At 39.1% G+C, this 19,279-nt stretch overlaps 1 protein-coding gene across 9 annotated transcripts in view; it reads left to right on the top strand.

Annotated features, from left to right (window-relative positions):
• The window catches only part of usp9 (ubiquitin specific peptidase 9), a 36,162-nt gene that overhangs the window by 4,739 nt on the left and 12,144 nt on the right, over positions 1 to 19,279 (top strand). For 5 of the 9 annotated variants that reach the window (XM_085385554.1, XM_085385555.1, XM_085385558.1 and 2 more), the window contains exons 3-31: positions 2,921 to 3,066; positions 3,419 to 3,498; positions 5,018 to 5,130; positions 6,169 to 6,387; positions 7,509 to 7,624; positions 7,731 to 7,982; positions 8,077 to 8,212; positions 8,307 to 8,459; positions 10,337 to 10,441; positions 10,584 to 10,790; positions 10,887 to 11,023; positions 11,987 to 12,025; positions 13,450 to 13,583; positions 13,678 to 13,768; positions 13,968 to 14,081; positions 14,191 to 14,419; positions 14,802 to 14,897; positions 15,030 to 15,241; positions 15,457 to 15,697; positions 15,897 to 16,046; positions 16,242 to 16,362; positions 16,490 to 16,620; positions 17,140 to 17,418; positions 17,533 to 17,658; positions 17,980 to 18,117; positions 18,297 to 18,463; positions 18,564 to 18,672; positions 18,764 to 18,910; positions 19,046 to 19,192. In XM_085385554.1, the coding sequence (XP_085241680.1) occupies positions 2,921 to 3,066; positions 3,419 to 3,498; positions 5,018 to 5,130; positions 6,169 to 6,387; positions 7,509 to 7,624; positions 7,731 to 7,982; positions 8,077 to 8,212; positions 8,307 to 8,459; positions 10,337 to 10,441; positions 10,584 to 10,790; positions 10,887 to 11,023; positions 11,987 to 12,025; positions 13,450 to 13,583; positions 13,678 to 13,768; positions 13,968 to 14,081; positions 14,191 to 14,419; positions 14,802 to 14,897; positions 15,030 to 15,241; positions 15,457 to 15,697; positions 15,897 to 16,046; positions 16,242 to 16,362; positions 16,490 to 16,620; positions 17,140 to 17,418; positions 17,533 to 17,658; positions 17,980 to 18,117; positions 18,297 to 18,463; positions 18,564 to 18,672; positions 18,764 to 18,910; positions 19,046 to 19,192 (4,335 nt within the window). The remainder of the gene's footprint in view (positions 1 to 2,920; positions 3,067 to 3,418; positions 3,499 to 5,017; positions 5,131 to 6,168; positions 6,388 to 7,508; positions 7,625 to 7,730; positions 7,983 to 8,076; positions 8,213 to 8,306; positions 8,460 to 10,336; positions 10,442 to 10,583; positions 10,791 to 10,886; positions 11,024 to 11,986; positions 12,026 to 13,449; positions 13,584 to 13,677; positions 13,769 to 13,967; positions 14,082 to 14,190; positions 14,420 to 14,801; positions 14,898 to 15,029; positions 15,242 to 15,456; positions 15,698 to 15,896; positions 16,047 to 16,241; positions 16,363 to 16,489; positions 16,621 to 17,139; positions 17,419 to 17,532; positions 17,659 to 17,979; positions 18,118 to 18,296; positions 18,464 to 18,563; positions 18,673 to 18,763; positions 18,911 to 19,045; positions 19,193 to 19,279) is intronic. The other 4 variants (XM_085385562.1, XM_085385561.1, XM_085385557.1 and 1 more) reach the window with 3 other exon arrangements.

Below are 19,279 nucleotides of genomic sequence, written 5' to 3'. Positions count from 1 at the left end.
AAAGGGTGTGTGTGTGCGTGTCTTTGTGCGTGTGCAGGCCTGTGTTGGTTAGAGATGAGCTGTGGTGAGACGTGAGAGGCAAGCTGCCTATGTAGGTCAGCCAAGCAGAAGGAGCCTTCACCACACACCCCCACATTTTATATTTCTCAGTTATGCATCTCTTTCCACGTTGAGTATCCCTCCTTTACTCTTATACACAGCTGCTCACACCACCACCACTGTTGATGCGCACTCAAAAGATGAAAGAAAAAATAAAGTGGTTAAATGCATATTCATCGATGTACATTTTTGATTGTATTTCTCAAATACTCTTACTTCCAGTGTAGCCCTAAGATTCACCCACATACTAACACATTTATACGTGACCCATGTCAACTCTTATTATATTTCCTGTATGGTGAAATGAGTAATACTTCATATTTAAAGTATCAGAGTTATGATCACTTGAATGACCTTTCTTTTTTCTTTTGTTTTAAATCAAGCTTTTCACCAAAACTAGCGTAAGCAGGAAGTTAGAAAATGTCTATAATAGGAGCAGGTGGTCACAAACTAGCAGATCCTGTCCTAGCTGTTTGGTAACTATAGGACCTAATTTGGAGGAAAAAAATCCCTTTACATGTGAAAGGTTAATGTTTTTTTTCAGTCCTACCTTATTTTTGGGAATCCAATCTTCTCTCATGACAATGCATGCAAACTTCAGTATTTATTGCCTATTGACACTATCTCATCAAGCCAAACAGTTTAAAATCTGTTTGTCGGTTGAAAGCTTTTGTTTCAGTCAGTTCTCTTGGAAACTGTATGTAGTGCAGTTTCTTTTAATTGCACCCCTACTGGGAGATCCTTATGCAGCCTCTCCAAAGCTGACCCTAGTTGTTTGTTTAGTGTAGGATCATGGCTGTGCTAGTCCCATATCTACTAACAAGCATCTTTGTCATGACATTGTTAGGCTTTGCCATAAGCCTCTCTGAACATATTCCACTTGTTGATATTTTGTTGACTATGTAAAAGCCATGCAGATTACAGAAGTTGAAAGTTGGCTTTTATGTAGGTTTATAGCGGCTGTATTCTGCTGCCAGGAGTACACAGAATATATCTTAAAACAAACAAACAAACAAAAAAACTTGTGTTATCAAACCACAGTCCAAAACGAATAAAATGGCTGTTTTGGCTTGTGGGAAAATTCTCTTAAATATTTATCATCACATGAGGTAAATCATTCAGTCCCTAACACACTGGTTTTTGTATCTTTAGTTTATTTGTTTTAAGTTAGCTGTAAGTGTTTTTGTTGTTAGGACAGATTTTTAAACAAAATGTGGGACTTCTTGTCCAACGGCTTTAGCCTGAACTAACATATTGTCTTGACTTGGCCACTGTGTCTGTAAAGGAACAACCTGCACCTGTTTCACCTCATCAGTGATGAAACTCTGAGACACACACTAATGTGATATCAGTAGCGGTACAACCAGCATTAGAGCAGAACATATTTCCTTTTCTAAAAGCAGAAACAAAAAGCCCCTGTTTTGAGCAGGTCTTCTGGTGCATCTCCAGCCTTGCTTTTGGTTCTTGAATGTACCTGGTTGACACATTCCCGCCCATTGTTATGCTTTCTAGCAGTACCTCACAGGTGATGTGTAAATCTACCATTTTGTGGGTTTTTATTTTTTGATAAAGTTATAAATGTGACTAAGTAAGCTATGCAATAAATGAGCTTCCTTTGTGAGACGTAACGCATTCAGTGATTTGTTTCTATATTTTGGTAAATTCCCTCTTTACTTGCTTTTTGTGGTTGAAAATTAAGCTCTAAACCTCAACCCAGTCAAAAATACAAAAAAACAAAACAGATTTACACTTGCCTGAAAAAGTAAATGATCCTGAGTGATAGTGTGACCTTCAGCTATACAAGCTAAGGCTTGAGTTAAGCATGCCTAGAGACCAGTTGGTGGCCTCTGTCAACCGTTGCTCATTAGGGGGGGGGGGGGGAGAGTGTGCTGTGTGACCGGTCGGGAAGTGGTTGTAGGCAGTCACTGTAAAATTGATTGCTAAAGCCCCAGTCATACAGGCCTAGAAATCAGTCAGTCAGTGGTAATCCCAAGTTACAAAGGAAAAAAAGCATTATTCCTTCACTGGTTAGCTAGTGGTTCCTGGGTGATGTTAGCAGACACTCTGTGAAATTGGTCATAAAGAGAGAGGTTTTTTTTTTTTTTTTTTTTTTTTTTTTTTTTTAATCAAAGGCATGTGGATGTGTTTAAAAAAAGAAGAAAAAAAAGATAGGGGTGATATTTTATGACTTATGTCTTTTGCCCACTGAGCTAAAAAAATGAAAGATAACTGACTGTTAAGTGAACTGGATTTAATGGAGGTAATTGTCAGAAAAGATGAGAACAGTGAAATTGTTAGACAATGCTGCTTTTAAAGGTTAGGGTATTAAAGTTTAAATAAACTGAGGAAAAATGAAAATATAATTAGTTGGCCACTAACACTAGTTAGATGTTTTAGTAAAAACAAAGGAGTGAGTGTGCTGGAATAAAGCCATTGTTTTCCAAAATGCTGCCCAGGTGCAGGTCTTTTGAAATGAGGCATACTGCACATCGAGGGCCGTGCTGTCGTGTGTTTGTAAGCTGGTTCAGGCATTTTCTTTACATCAACTTATTGTTTGGTGCACTTTTTTGGAATTGGTGAATTTATTTGGATTTGTAGAAGCTAGGAATTGTTAATGTGTGAGTGCATTTTTTTTCAATTTGTTTCTGCATTCGTAATTAACCACATATATATCATTAGGTTTTTAGTTTGGATTTTAAGCTACATTTGCTTTTGATACTTGGTCTGCCATTGCATTTTTTTCCTTTCATAGCAGCATAGACCTGAAATCCAGAAAGATTATTACATGAGATCTGATTTTGATGGTCTGCATTTTTTCTAGACGTCATCTCCTAACTCATCTAATGAGAACTCTCCAGTGAGCCCACCAGATGAGCAGGGCCAGGGGGATGGTCCCCCTCAGCTGGAAGAGGAAGAGCCAGCTTTTCCTCACACTGACCTAGCCAAGCTCGATGACATGATCAACAGGTAGGTCACATTTAAATCTCAGCTATGACAGAGAGTAAACTCAAATTGTTTTGTAAGCATACATAACTTGGTTAAAAACATTTTTTAAATTGGGGGGATGGGAGGACCCATGTCTCCTGGCATACTCTGCGGAGTCCATTTAAAGTTTGCTTCGTGTTCAGTCTGAACACATCACACCATTCACACTCTCACAGCAGAGTTGCCTAACAGCAAAGTAAATATAGCTCTTTGGGGTGCAGTTAGACAATATCAATGTAATATTTATGCATTTTACACAGGTGAATATTACAAATATTGCACAGTATCCTTTTCCTCTTTTTTTCTGGCGATTCATGTCTTTCTGTTCTCCTAGGCCTCGTTGGGTTGTTCCAGTTTTGCCAAAAGGAGAGTTAGAAGTCCTCTTGGAAGCTGCTATAGACCTGAGTAAAAAAGGTGGGAGTGCACAGAATGTTCTTTTTCATAGAGGAGCTTTGTGGCACTGACATCCTGCAGTCTGTGCTTATGGCTTTCACTGGCTAGTTTTTTGTCAATATAATATAATGTGAAACATCTAACAGATGTAGGAAATCTCTTTCCTTTGAGCTTGTTAAATAATGAAACACTCAGTAGAATATAAAATAGTCAGTGATTTCTTTTGCCTGTTTTACTTAATTTTCCTTGCGTGCTTTGCACATCAAGAGTTCCTGGATGTGTAAAAATACTTAAATAATTTACAAAGACATAAAATGGAATATTACAAAATCTTCATGTGTAGTTGTAAATTTCAGATGCAAGTGTTTTTGTAACTTTTTTAGAACTTCATCATATTGATTAATTGATTAAAAAGATTAGCACTAAACTCAAACATTTTCCCATTTGGTACTTGGTTTTGTACTTTTTGTTAAATACACATAACCTTTACTTTTTACTTAATCTGCAATATTGACATAATTATGTAAAGAGAACAGTGAAGAACTGGCCTTGCTATTGCAGTGTAGGTGTTCAGCTCTGTGCTGCCTATAACATTGCTAACAATTACCTTTTAAATGTTCTTTAAATTGATCCAAGATTTACAGTTATGCAATCAAAATATGTTGTTAACATATGTTTTGTATTTCTTATATGAAGTATACCAAAAGGACTTAACTTTTAAATTGCATCAGTGATGATATTAATCTCGTGCATATAGGGCAGTTGTCTCTTTTGATGAAATCCACCAAAGTCAGTGAGGAATCAAAAAGAGCGAGTTGTATACAGAGACATTTTTTGTACTGGAAGTGCCCATGACCTCCTTAACAGAGGCTTCTCTCAGGTGCTTGTTGTTGCTAGGTTACAAAACCGTCTTCTTTAAAGTTTTCTCCTCTGTCATTATTTTTAGTGTTGCTACTGTAAGTTATGCCCCTTCTGATTGGTCTCTAAGAGAGAAGTGACATTGATGAGAGCAGGAGTATTCCCAAAACTGACCTGTGTTCAGCTGAGAGGCCTGTAAAGCGCAGCGGAAAACTGCTGTGTGCCTGAGGGCATTTTTTCTCTGAGGACTATGAGTGGTATCAGTGCTCAGCTTCATAGGATTTCTATAGAAAAGATGTGCTGACAGCACATAAAACTGCATATGGACACGGGTCCTTAGTTAGGTTCTTATTTTATGTTTATGTTAACTGAACAAGTTTATTATTCTTAGGCTTCAGACTCCTCTAAACACTTTTTCCAAGTGTTTTTCTTTTTCTACTGTTTGCCCTGGATAATGTCAGAAAGAAAGGAAATCCTTGACTCTCCAAACGTTCTGTTTATTAGAGGCACCCAATCAGAAGATAGTCAACTCAAATATGTTTTTCACTATATGAATGCTTTGTTGTTGTTGTTGTGCCTCTCATTCTTATTTTTCATCTCCTTTACCTTGCTATTATTATTATTATTATTATTATTATTATTATTATTATTATTATTATCTAATGGGTGACTTTTCTTGCAGGACTGGATGTGAAGTGTGAAGCATGTCAGAGGTTTTTCCGAGATGGTTTGACTATTTCCTTCACAAAAATCCTCACAGACGAGGCAGTCAGTGGTTGGAAGTTTGAAATCCATGTGAGTTTTTTTTGCTTCTGCCTTACAGTTTGGTTTGATTTTTTTTAAGATGACCATGCTTTCAAATAATCACAATAAAGAACCTATATAGTATATTTAAAAGCAAATTCACATTTTTATGAGATACAAAATCGTTCTTGTATGTTAGATGCTTTTCTAAAATTTGATTTAAAGGTCCAGATTGTCCTGATGAGGGATGGCGGTCTGTAAAACCTGTTTCTTCATTCTTTGCCTTTATCTCATTAGATACATCCATTGTTCAGATCTTAGGTTGGTCTGCAAAGTGAGTTGTTATGTAGTTTTTGTAGATTTAATAGAAAGAGGCATTTCCAGCAGTGATCAGTGATCTTTTTTCTTTTTTTCTTAAGCTCTTGTTCTTGAAATTGATCTGTGGAACGTACTTGAAATAAACCAGTAAGACAGATGTGTGAGGATTTAAAGGCGGAAAAGGGGTTTTTGTTTCTCTTCCTCACTGTGGATTCTTTTTTAAAAATCTAATCTTTTTCAGTATATTATACATCATCATGCTTGTCACCTGCAGCTCCTTTTAAAATGAGACACTGAGAAGATGAAGCAGTCAGAGACTTGTAAAGTCTAAAAGCTTGCTGGGAATGCTGTGATGAGTCAGTCCTGTATTGATTGCTCATATCTGGTTTCTACAGACATGTGAACTAGCCAGGAGCCATGCAGAACAGCCTGGTTGCTGGAATTTGACCAATGGCGTGACTAGCAGGAGTGCTCTTCCTTTGTTTGTGTGGAAGTGTAATTTCTTTTGTTGACAATGTGGAATCCTCATTAAAGGCAACAAAATGTGGGTGTAATGAGTGAAATGTGCAATTTTTCTCTAGCTTGGGAGCTGAAGAGTTAAGCCTGTCAGACTTCAGGGTTACTGGGGAGAAACCATGAATAGTAAAATGTGTGTTGTAAGGCTGACCAGAAGTTAATCACAGCAGCGTCGAGGCTGGGCTTTTTCCAGTTCTTGATATTGTTCTTGTGATCCTGCCTTTCTTTCTTTTAAACTCGGGTTTTATTCCACAGAGGTGTATCATAAATAACACACACCGGTTGGTGGAGCTATGTGTGGCCAAGCTCTCTCAGGACTGGTTTCCTCTACTGGAGCTGTTGGCCATGGCCACCAACCCTCACTGCAAGTTCCACATCTACAATGGCACACGGCCCTCTGAGACCGTCCCTGCTGGAGCACAGCTGGCTGATGATGAACTCTACGCTCGACCACCAGACCCTCGATCTCCCAAGGTGACTCAGTACAACAGTTGACCATAAAAACTGTAAAATGACTAGTTTATAATCTGATTCGCATTAAGTGATCCAGACTGATCCAGTCATGCGTTTTGTATTGTATAACAAATCCTTAGGTGTATGGAAAATTGTCAAGATATGTCATGCAGAAGATGAGCTTTGAGTTTTCTTTCTTTTGAGGAGAGTTAGCTCGTCTTTCTTCCTCAAGACAAACTCCATCAAGTGACATTTTAGTCTCGCCCTGAAGACCCTTTTGAAATAAAGAATCCCTCTCTGGAGCTGCCTGATAAAAAATAACATGGACTTCACTGTCCCTAAGACATTTAATGCTTATGTCAGAAAGCAGATTGTATAAAAGGGAAGGTGGATACACCAGAGAATAAGAATTGTACAGTAAAGGAGTGATGAATGCAGTGTGGGCACAGGGTCAGTAGAAGCAGTACTGCAGTATTGCTTGCCTGTCTGGCTGTCTATTGGCAGGGGGCCCAGGACTACTTAGTGTTTTACTGTGCTGTTACGTCAGAGATTATTATTATTATTATTATTATTACTATTATTTTTAGGAAATTTAAATCAAATTACTCATTACTAAATATTTAACAGCAGTGCCAAATTTAAAGTTAATTTTTAGCTAAAGGAAATGTATTTATATAGCGCTTTACTAGTCCCTAAGGACCCCAAAGCGCTTTACATATCCAGTCATCCACCCATCCACACACACATTCACACACTGGTGATGGCAAGCTACATTGTAGCCACAGCCACCCTGGGGGGCACTGACAGAGGCAGTGGAAGACCAAAGGAAGACCAGCTACATTAAAATAAGAGTTGAAGTTTGAAGCTTGTTCTCCTTAGCAGTGTGCCTCTTTCACAAGCCATGCATCTCAACTGAGAATAAATATAGAAAACCAAAGAATAGATATGTTTCTTCAAGCTTGCCAATAGGAATTTAGTTTGAGAAGTTGTTCATTTACACAGAGAAAACAATTTCTGTTGTAGTTTCAACCTAAAGTCTCTGAATGGAAGCTGATGATAGTTTAGCCTGTGTAACCAACCTGACTTCACATTAAAGGGTGCTTATACAGTTTGTTTTTGTCCCTTGTTTATTCTGATCACAGGGTTGGTTGGTGGACTTAATAAACAAATTTGGCACGTTAAACGGGTTTCAAATTTTGCACGATCGCTTCATGAGCGGCCAAGCACTGAATGTCCAGATCATCGCTGCACTTATCAAGTAAGTGCTGACACAGCACAAGGTTTTACACCACGTTGCAAAGTGCTTTTGGTGCAATGGTCTTGTTTCTGGAACTGACTTTCTGTTTCTACTTTCTGTTTTACAGGCCTTTTGGCCAGTGTTATGAGTTTCTCACATTGCACACAGTAAAGAAGTACTTCCTTCCAGTCATCGAGATGGTTCCCCAGTTTCTAGAGAATCTCACAGATGAGGAGCTAAAGAAAGAGGCCAAGAATGAAGCCAAAAATGACGCACTGTCCATGATAATCAAGTCTCTGAAGAATCTGGCTTCTCGTGTACCAGGGCAGGAGGAGACCGTGAAGAATTTAGAGATTTTTAGGTTAAAAATGATTCTTAGGTAAATATCAAATTCAGTCTTCTCTGATAAAGATTTTGTTTAACTTTAAGTTTGATCAGGTTTTAAACATTTTATTTTTGTTTTTTACCACCAGGTTATTGCAAATTTCTTCTTTTAATGGCAAAATGAATGCACTAAATGAAGTTAACAAGGTCATCTCCAGTGTGTCCTACTACACTCATCGGCATAACCCTGAGGAGGAGGAATGGCTGACTGCAGAGCGTATGGCGGTACGCTCAGCTCTTAACATTTGTGTTTTACATCAGGGATTTTAATGTCTGTGAAATTCATTTCTCCTTTACACATCTCATTATGGTGCTTCAGGAATGGATCCAACAGAACCACATCCTGTCCATTGTGCTGAGGGACAGTTTGCATCAACCACAGTATGTCGAGAAACTGGAGAAGATCCTTCGCTTTGTTATCAAAGAGAAAGCTCTTACCATGCAGGATCTGGACAACATCTGGGCTGCACAGGTACTCTGCAATTGATCATTTAAAAAAAATAAAAAATTATAGCCTAAGAGCCCTTACTCGTGGTTTTATCAACTACTCTTATTTTCATACGGAGGCAAAAATCAAAGTTAGATAAAACCTTGCAGATGGTTGAACAGATGCAGCAATACAGCACAGTACGGCATTGTTGCAAGATTACAAAACATGTTTTATGGGGCTTTGATCCAGGACGTGGTACGCACTGTGCTTGACGTTTGCGTTCAGTGCACTGTTTCAGGGACCTGTGGCCAAAGGAGCAAAATGGGCACTTTCAAAAACTTGTGCAAGATGTCAGTCATCTAAACTATTAACCCTTATTGCGGATATGCAGCAAGCTATGTCACTGTTAAAATGCATACCTGGTGCAGCTCTTTCCAAGAAAAGAATGCAGTAAATGCAGTACAATGGTACAAGCATACATGCACCAACGCACAATATCAAATTTTCCTCCCTTTTGTATTTGCTGTAGCAAAGGCAACTTCATTCTTCACAAGAGCTCCTGAGGTCTATGTTTGGGCTTTGCTCTGCATGGCGACAGACTGCCATTGCACAGTACAAGTCATTAAAAACGATGGCTTTCAGATTGCAGCGTGAAAGCACCTTTTAAATGTGTGGTTTTGTTTTGTCTTTTTCTTTTTTAGAGAGAGATTTTACTAGTGGTTTCTAAGAATCCTGAAGATTATAATTGTTTTGCACTGGCGCCAGCTTTATTGGACTATGTTTTACAATTTTAAGATTTTAAAGATTGCCACATTCTTGTCAGTAGTGCGGAACAAATAATAAATAAATAAAAAGATGTGTCCTTGCCCAGGTATGTTTTATAGATTTGTTTTTTTTCTAACCTCAACCCTGTTTGTGCAGTATCTGTACAAACTGTGCCTCCATGGTGTGATCATGGCACACAGCTCTAGATTTCTGCAGTGCTCACACCTATAAATCGCTGAGAATGTATACGTCATCTTTCAAATCTGTCTTACAAGAAAGAGCTGGCAAAGATTCAAAAGAATACAATCAGCTGACAGAACAGAACAATAATCAACGAATCATTAAAAACAATTGCAAGGATAATTAAACCTGTTAGCAATGATCACAACTTTAATTTAAGGACAGGTTCGACTTTATTCTAGTTGAAGAGTGCGTATGTACTTGACATGCCAAGTTTGCTGCTTGCATTGGGGAATATTGAAGGTTATGTTTTTACTGGGTTTTGAATTGTAGTTAGAAAATTTAAAGAGATGAGAAATATGAGGAGGATTGGGAGCAGTAATAGTCTCTTATAAATGGATGACATGTACAAAGCACCACTACTTATTGGCTAAAAGCAATTGAATCCAACCTTTTCAATACATAAGTTTAAAGTTTTTCATAACTTTTGAAGTGTTGTATTCTATGGTAGATACTGATGTAGTTTTGTTTTGCAGCAGGACACTAAAATGTATGCACATAGTCAAGGACAGACATGAAGGTTGGACTGCATGATATTTTTTTAAGCTGGCAAAATACAGACATCCTTTTATTCTTAGCAAAAAGGTTAGATAGAAAGTATGAGATGGAAGGTGAGTCAGGGCTGAGCTGGGGTGGAGCCTGAAGCATGTAGCACACTGTCATCACCAAGAAAAGGACGTGATTTGGAAAGTAAACTTCTCTGGACCAGACTTCACGCACTTTCAACATTCTAGTAAATTGACTTAAAATGATCCACTGTTAATAGGGAATTTTCTCTCATTTAAACAAGCAAATTAGAATATACTTTTTGTAGTGTCTTTATAATAGCCAGAGTAAACCCTTTATCACAAAGTTTCTGGTAGAATATAAATATTGTGACCCTGACAGCTGAACTGTTCTGTGTATGTCTGCAGGCTGGTAAACACGAGGCCATCGTTAAAAATGTCCACGACCTGTTGGCTAAGCTGGCGTGGGACTTCTCGCCTGAGCAGCTGGATCACCTTTTTGACTGTTTCAAGGTGAGTAAGACTTGTCCTCAGTAGTTACAGGCGATAAAGGATTTTTGTCCACAATGTATATTTTTCATTTGCTTTCAGCTGAATCGTGCTGCAGTGTAATTGTTCCACTGATACTACTGTAACCCCCCCCCAACTTCTATAGGCAAGCTGGACCAATGCCAGCAAGAAGCAGCGTGAAAAACTGTTGGAACTTATTCGCCGCTTGGCTGAGGATGATAAGGATGGTGTGATGGCCCACAAGGTCCTTAACTTGCTGTGGAACCTAGCACACAGCGATGATGTGCCTGTAGACATCATGGACCAGGCTCTCAGTGCTCACATCAAGATATTGGACTATAGTTGCTCACAGGTACATGCTGCGGTTTATGTTTGACTCCAAAAATATGAAAATAATAGGCTGGTCTTTCTTAACTCTATACTGATGATGTTTAATTTTCATTCACAGGACAGAGACACCCAGAAGATTCAATGGATAGATCGCTTCATAGAGGAGCTACGAACCAATGACAAATGGGTGATCCCTGCCCTTAAGCAAATCAGAGAAATCTGTAGCCTCTTTGGAGAAGCTCCTCAAAACCTCAGGTAAGGTCATGGTGGAAATATATTCCTACATAAATGCACAAAAAGCACAGTTCTAATACTGGCAATTATTATTTTTTTTTAAAGGTATCATTTACTGTACTTTTAATGCTTTATAATGAATTATTTATATTTATTTTGCACAGAATGCCTGAACACTCATAAAGAAAACATAATTTTCTGTGTTTGAGCTGAGCATTTATCCCAATGGCTGAGGCGTGTCAATTTTGCATTTCAGAAAATTAATGGCATTGCAGTTTACATTTTATTACACCGCTGTAAGATAACATTTTTTGTCTGCAACTCATTCCAGTGCACTAATTATCCATCAGCACTAACCAACAAAGCTGGACAACCTTTTTTTTTTTTTTCTTCCTTATTTGTTCAATATCTCTCAGTAAATCAGTCAAGCAGCATGGGTTGGTGAGCATTGTTTTGTTTTGAATACACTGGAAAGAGCTGAAAAGCTGCACTTTCCGCTTTAATTCGGACCAAAAGCTTTTACATAAGATCGCATCATGCCAGTCAAAATACACAATACTTTATAGACACGATACTAGTTCTGTCCAGTAAATAATATTAGTTAATTAAGTTCATCTGAGCAACTTTACAGATCACAAATATACCTTAATGGAATTCAGCCATTATCAATTTAATTATTAACACTTGGCTTTTTCCCAAAGTGTAAGTCAAGCATACATTAAAGCTTGTTCTGCGAGTGAATCAGGTTATCGTGCAGCCCCCCCCCTTTCTTTTTTCTTTTTTCTTTTCTTTTCTTTTTTTTTTTAAGCTGTGTACTCTAGCAACTCAGGGTCTTCAGGCCCCAGAGTAGCATTGATTTAAAGTTACTATAATAAATAATTTTAAGTTTGATTGTGCAACATTAAATTGTTTAGACTTGGAGTAGTGTTTTTCTTTAATAGTAACTGTAGAAAATATGTAGCACACATGCCTGTTGTTTTTCAGAAAGAAAATGCCAATTTACATACAAACGAGCTTAGCGGGGTAAGTTTAATGCTAATTCCAGGGCTCTTCCTATTTCTGTGTTACGTCAAGTCTAACTTTCTCTTTGACATATTAAAATGTATAAAAAATGCAAAATCCCTGCCGTGAATACGCTTAAGCAATTCCTTCATGGGTTTCATCTCAAATGACTTACTGCTTATTCAAATTCCTTAAAGTTTGTGCATGTGTAGGTCAGGCAAGATTAGGACAGCTCTAAATTGCATTAACTTTTATCATTAATGTTGTGTTGTTTGAAACCTTGGTGACCCAGGTGGCAAGTGTTTGCTTAGCTGTCAGGTTGTTTATAGGAGCAATTCCCCTTAAGAGCAAAAATGAGTCCTACAGAGAATTATAGCTTATATACCAAAGTTGCATCAGTTTGTTTCATAATTGTAATTGATGACTGTCTTTAGTAAGGATTTTTGTTTTGAAGTCACATGAGGCTTCTAACAACTTAAGTGTGACAGGTCTGTGGACTGCTTACATGAGTAACTAATGTTGTGCTCTCAGATTTGAACAGAATCAGGGTAATCTCGGTATTTATGGTGACATTAATACATTCAGGGTGTGGTTGATTCTTTCAAAGCGGTTACTCAATGATGTAAAATGTAGTTATTTAATAGGTGAAGAACAGCCATCACTGGATAAACTCTAGTGTGTTTAATTTCTCTAGAGACGCTTGGTGGGAGTTTCTTGGTGGGAGCCATGGTGCATACACAGCATTTAATCTAGTAGTGAGTTGCACAGCTCAATGAAAGGTCCTTTGAGATGGAGCCCAGCTCTTCCTGATGCCTTTCAGCTCAAATCATTCAATGCAAAAATATCAGGGGTATTTCATGCCTTGGATCCACATGTCTCATTTATGTTAACATGTTTTTTTTCCCCCTTTTTTTAGTGTTATATATATTTTTTAAATGTTATATTTTTTTATGAATTCAAATTGATAATTGGTGTCATCACTGTACTGTTTTTTTTTTTTTAAGTTGTTCTTATAAGACAATATAGCTGATGAGTATAATGGGATGGGGGAAAAGAAAAAATATTAAAATGATTTTTAAGTATCTGCTGATTCTCGCAGGACTCTTTATGGTTTATACTGGCTCTCAAAAGTACAGGTTTGCAGGCTTATTCATTTTCAGACCAAAACATTCTTGTGGAAATAAGGCATGAAATGGCCTTTATTGATATGACTTTCTTTGCTGGTTATTCTATAGCATACATACACACAGAGATGCAATAAAAGCTGCTTTATTTATGCCCCTAATACAGACATATGAGAAATCAGTCTTGCTATGTTTTCTCAATCACAGTTGTATCACTAAAAGTATGTAGATTCAATTTCAGGCTGGTCAACAGTCTTGTGTTTTTACTCACTGCTTTAAAACCGCCTATATCCACCAATCATCCTGCTGTTCTCTCTTCAGTCAAACTCAGAGAAGTCCCCATGTTTTTTACCGCCATGACCTGATCAACCAGCTGCAGCATAACCACGCACTGGTGACGCTTGTGGCTGAGAACCTCTCAGCCTACATGGAGACCATGAGGCAGTTGTCTAAAGGTACTTTGGTCAGACCAGATATGGTCCTCTATATTAGTTGTGTCAGTTGAATTGTGTACAACCTGCTGTGTGACTCAACATGTCTCTTTTTCAGAGGAACAAGCAGAGTTCGACCCACAGACAGTTAGACCAGGAAGCCGCTATAGCCATGTCCAGGAAGTCCAGGAAAGGCTCAACTTCCTGAGGTACATTACATTGGACATTGCATAGTTAAATATATAAAATGTAGTAGTAAAGTAGTACTCCTTGGAGGGAAAAAGAAAGAAACAAGGTAGGATCCTGTGTAAAAATGTGCAAATATGATACAAGTCCACATATTGCGTCAACATCACTCTGACCTTCTGGCCACCAGGGTCCATTTAAATTTAAATTTGTATGTACCAGGTTTCTGCTAAAAGATGGCCAGCTGTGGCTGTGTGCCCCGCAGGCCAAGCAGATCTGGAAGTGTCTGGCTGAGAACGCAGTGTTTCTCTGTGACCGTGAGGCTTGCTTTAAATGGTATGGCTCTATTTCTCCTTGCCTATGGCATAATTAGTTTCTTAATTGAAATTTGATAATCACAAAGTATGCTTTCTGAACGATGTGTTTCTTTCCCATCACTTAATAGGTACTCCAAACTGATGGGTGACGAGCCAGATCTGGACCCAGACATCAATAAGGACTTCTTTGAGAACAATGTTTTGCAGTTGGATCCCTCTCTGCTGACAGAGAATGGGATGAAGTGCTTTGAGAGGTTCTTCAAGGCTGTCAACTGCAGGGAGGGGAAATTGGTAGCAAAGCGCAGGGCCTACATGATGGATGACCTGGAACTAATAGGCTTGGACTATCTCTGGAGGGTGAGGAGAGAAGTTGCAACAGGCACACATGAACATTTTATTTTTCTTTAACATTTATTTTTTAAGGTCATGAGAATTTGATTTAGGAGAAAAAAAATTGTACCTTGAAGATTGTAATCACGTTCTCTTTTTTTTTCACCTTTCTTGCCACTTTAGTGCCCCAGAGCTAAGATGTCTAACTTACAAATTCTCTGTTTAGGTGCTTTAATAAAGATTTACTGTGCATGCTCTGCAGCTTTGAAGCTTCACACAACTACCTGATGTTTGGGTTGTTAATGTTTTCACATGGCCTTTAAAGATGAGGCTGCTGTGCACTTATCTCAGACATCCACACACATGAATGTATTAAAGACTGACTTGCAGCTCTTCTGTTTTCTCCCAGGTGGTGATTCAAGGAAGTGACGACATTGCAAACCGAGCCATAGACCTGCTGAAAGAAATCTATACCAATCTGGGACCAAAACTACAAGTTAACCAGGTACTGTGACTTCTCTCAGTTAGAGAAACTGTTTCATCTGCTGTTCCAAATTGTTAGTTCGCATGTTTCAGTACTATATACATTAGTAATATCGAAGTCTTTGACCATTTTTTTTCTTGTCTCCCCTTTTAGGTTGAAATTCACGAAGACTTCATCCAGTCATGTTTTGACCGCCTGAAGGCATCCTACGACACCCTTTGTGTGTTAGATGGAGATAAAGACAGCATTAACTGTGCCCGTCAGGAGGCCATCCGCATGGTACGAGTTCTCACTGTGCTTAAGGAGTACATCAATGAGTGTGACAGTGACTATCATGAAGAGAGGACTATACTGCCCATGTCAAGGTACTGTCGCAATTACATCATTGATTCAGTTATCATAAATGCCCATATCTCATTTGTCGAATGTCATCCGATTGACAAATAAAAACATGAGACATGAAAACAAAACTACAGCACAAACATTTTGCAACATTTCTCTTCATGAGATAAGTAAGGTGTTGACATTACTTTTACTATATTTCAGTTATTTGAACCTCTTTACTCTTTTCTTCTTGCAGAGCTTTCCGTGGGAAGCATATCACATTGATTGTACGTTTCCCCAACCAAGGTCGACAGGTGGATGATTTGGATATCTGGTCACACACAAATGACACAATTGGCTCGGTTCGGCGTGGTATTCTAAACAGGATAAAAGCAAATGCTGCCCATACCAAGATCGAGCTCTTTATTGGTGGAGAGGTTGTTGATCCAGCTGACGACAGGAAGCTGATTGGACAGCTCAATTTGAAGGACAAAACGGTGAGAGAGTGATATTCTGTTGGACTGACAAAAGAATCACTCTGATGAAGCTGCTGTACTGTGATTATTTTTTTTGTACTAATATATGTACTAATATATTTATTTTTGCTCTTTATTAATAATGCATTAACGCTGCCTATACCAATATTAAGACTTTGAAATAAAAATGTTTCCTTGCACGGTAACTGTTTTTATACAGCTTATCACAGCCAAGCTGACCCAGGTGAGTGCCAATATGCCCTCGAGTCCAGACAGCTCATCTGACTCATCCACTGGCTCTCCTGGTAACCACGGTAACCACTACAGTGATGGCCCCAACCCTGAGGTGGAGAGCTGTCTTCCGGGTGTGGTAAGTAAAGTGAATAGATTCTGCATAAGCTGCACATGCAGTTTCCATGTTCCATATATATTCCATATACTTGTACAGCACTAACAAGTGCTAGTTGATAGTTAATCAGACCCCTCTAAATATGATGCAGTAATGCAATTATGTGCTGCTCAGTATGTAAGCAGACGTACTGTAACACCCTCTGCTCTCTTTTAGATTATGTCGCTGCATCTGCGCTACATTTCCTTCCTGTGGCAAGTGGCCGACCTGGGGTGTAACCTTAACATGCCCCTGCTTAGAGATGGAGCTCGAGATCTCATGAAACTCATGCCCCCGGGTATTACACACACCTGTGCTCACAATATTACACACCTAGGTTGCTTGGTGATAATGTACTCCTATGCTAATGCACACAGACGGTGTTATTTTAAGTGGTCTTGTTTGTGCGGTTTCTTTGTCCTTAGATAACACTACAGTGGAGAATCTGAGAGCTGTTTGTCTGGACCATGCCAAGCTTGGTGAGAACAGCCTGAGTCCTTCTCTGGACTCACGCTTCTTTGGCCCCTCACCCTCACAAGTGCTCTACCTCATTGAGGTGAGTGTCACTGTGCCCTGCCTTGTTATACATTGTGTTCCCTTTTATCTATATACCCTTCATTATCAGATTTGCATAATGTATGCTGCTGTACATTGACCAGCAGTGGAACAACCCCAATGGCACCTGTAATTTTATAGTGTAATCTGTATTTAATAGGAATATTACACAGGAGTGAGTTTTGTTAGGGTTTTTTTTTTTCTTCCCAGCCCTCATTATGTTTTTAAAGAACTTTTTTTCCTCCACTAATAGGGCATGCAGTCACTGCCTATGGGGAGTTGACAAGCAAGGGAGAAAAATGAAATAAACATACATTGGATGAATATGATTTTTGCTGAGAATGTGTTTTTAAAAATGAGTTTGCTGAAGCTGCCATGCTGGTTGTTTCATCCAGATTAAACTTTCAGTCCCAACAATTGACAAAGGCTGTGGGGTGTGGCTTTTGAACCTGTTTGATTCTTGGATGTGGGGCGTGCTAGAAAAATGTAAGATTGATTTTTTTTCTTGTGTGCGTTCCAGGTTGTGTATGCTTTGCTGATGCCAGCCAGTGCCACTCTGGGCGAGGATGCCAGCGACTTCCAGTATAATTTCTTGAAAAGCGGTGGTCTGCCCCTGGTTTTAAGCATGCTCACCAGAAACAACTTCCTCCCATCTGCTGACATGGAGACACGGCGTGGAGCTTACCTCAATGCGCTCAAGATCGCCAAGCTCCTCCTGACTGCAGTAGGCTTTGGACACGTGAAGGCTGTTGCTGAGGCCTGCCAGCCTAATGCAGAGGGAAATATTCCTGTCTCTCCGGTTAGGTCACACTCATGATGCACACATAGACAAACCTGTATTACTTGTTTGACACTAGCACATATGCTTGCCATACTCTTACGTGCCTGCTTCTTTCTCAACACCTCTCTGCAGATAAATCAGGCTACTCATGACCAGGCACTGGTCCTCCAGAGTGCCCTGCAAAACATCCCCAACCCTGCCTCAGAATGCATGCTACGAAATGTAGCCATTCGCTTGGCCCAGCAGATTTCTGATGAGGTAAATTTTAGTGAGATAAGTTAAAGGAACTGATTTCTTTAAATTGTTTTTTGTTTGGTTTTTTAGGGAGGTCACGGTATCTTACCTTTAAAAATAAAAAAATAAAATAAATAATTATTTTTTATGATAAAGGCAAATGTGTTTATAAGCATTAAAAGGGCTGCGATTAAGGGCTGACATAAGTAGGTTGATATATAGTTATAATTATTATATGTTGATATGAAAAGCATAAAATATATTCAAGCAAACACTGGATGAGTAGACCCATTTGAGCTATTATGTCTGTAACAGTAGATTTTCTGGAACTGTTTTTTTCACTAGAATTTCTTCCAGGCATCGAAGTACATCCCGGACATTTGTGTGATCCGTGCTATACAGAAAATTGTGTGGGCATCAGGCTGTGGTACAGTGCAGCTTGTTTTCAGTTCCAATGAGGAAATCAGCAAAATCTATGAGAAGGTAAAAATGACTCTGAATGCTGATGTGTTTTGTTGACTGTGTTCCAGCAGCACTTTAAACTGTCTGCCATCAGGTGTTTGATGTATGAGGAAAGAATGCTAAAGCTTGATCAGCAAAAGTCTAAATCTATATGAGGTTTTGATCAGCCTGGTGACCTTTATCTGTCTTTGTTTTTGTAGACGAATGCAGCAAAGGAACCAGATGGAGAGGATGAGCAGGTGTGCTGTGAGGCCCTGGAGGTGATGACACTGTGTTTTGCCCTCATGCCCACAGCTCTGGACACACTCAGTAAAGAGAAGGCGTGGCAGACCTTCATCATAGACTTGCTGCTACACTGCCACAGCAAGTAAGGATACCAGTTTGCATTCTAGCCACCTTCTGAGTAATGAGATTTAAGCTTTGGGTGGGGGAGACATGATGCTGATTTTGAAATCTGTTTTCAACAGATCGGTGCGGCAAATGGCCCAGGAGCAGTTCTTCCTTATGGCAACTAGGTGCTGTATGGGCCATCGACCCCTTCTCTTTTTTATCACCCTCCTCTTTACTGTACTAGGGGTGAGTGGCTATATTTCTTTTGTATTTTAATACCATAACATCACTGCAGTCCACACAACAGAATCCTAACTTAATCCATGTCTGTTTCTAGAGTACGGCCAAAGAGCGAGCCAAGCATGCTGGGGACTACTTCACGTTGCTCAGACACTTATTAAACTATGCCTACAATAGCAACATCAACCTGCCAAACGCTGAGGTGCTGCTCAACAATGAGATCGACTGGCTGAAACGAATACGGGTAAAAGAGCCTTTTAATCATTGTTAATGATTTGTTTTAGCTGTGCAAAATGTGTAAGGAATCATAATATATGCTGTTGTTCAACTAGTTATTTAAGGCAGAAGTGAGGCTGTACTGTATGTTTTCATTTGCCAGGACGAAGTGAAGAGGACAGGGGAAACTGGAGTGGAGGAGACGATCTTGGAGGGCCACCTTGGAGTCACCAAAGAGCTGCTTGCCTTCCAAACCCCAGAGAAGAAGTATTACATCGGCTGCGAGAAGGGAGGAGCAAACCTCATTAAGGTGAAACACACATTCATGAAAACAGTGCTACTATAATGAGAATATGTCCATCCTGTATTTTTCTTGTTTCACATAACATCACTAAGA

The sequence above is a fragment of the Rhamphochromis longiceps genome, linkage group LG16, assembly GCF_057381845.1.
Source record: "Rhamphochromis longiceps isolate RC_006_pf linkage group LG16, R_longiceps_female_GT1.1, whole genome shotgun sequence".
In the NCBI taxonomy this organism is placed as follows: domain Eukaryota; kingdom Metazoa; phylum Chordata; class Actinopteri; order Cichliformes; family Cichlidae; genus Rhamphochromis; species Rhamphochromis longiceps.
The sequence above is the reverse complement of the archived record's forward strand: the minus strand, read 5'-3'. Positions and strand labels throughout refer to the sequence as shown.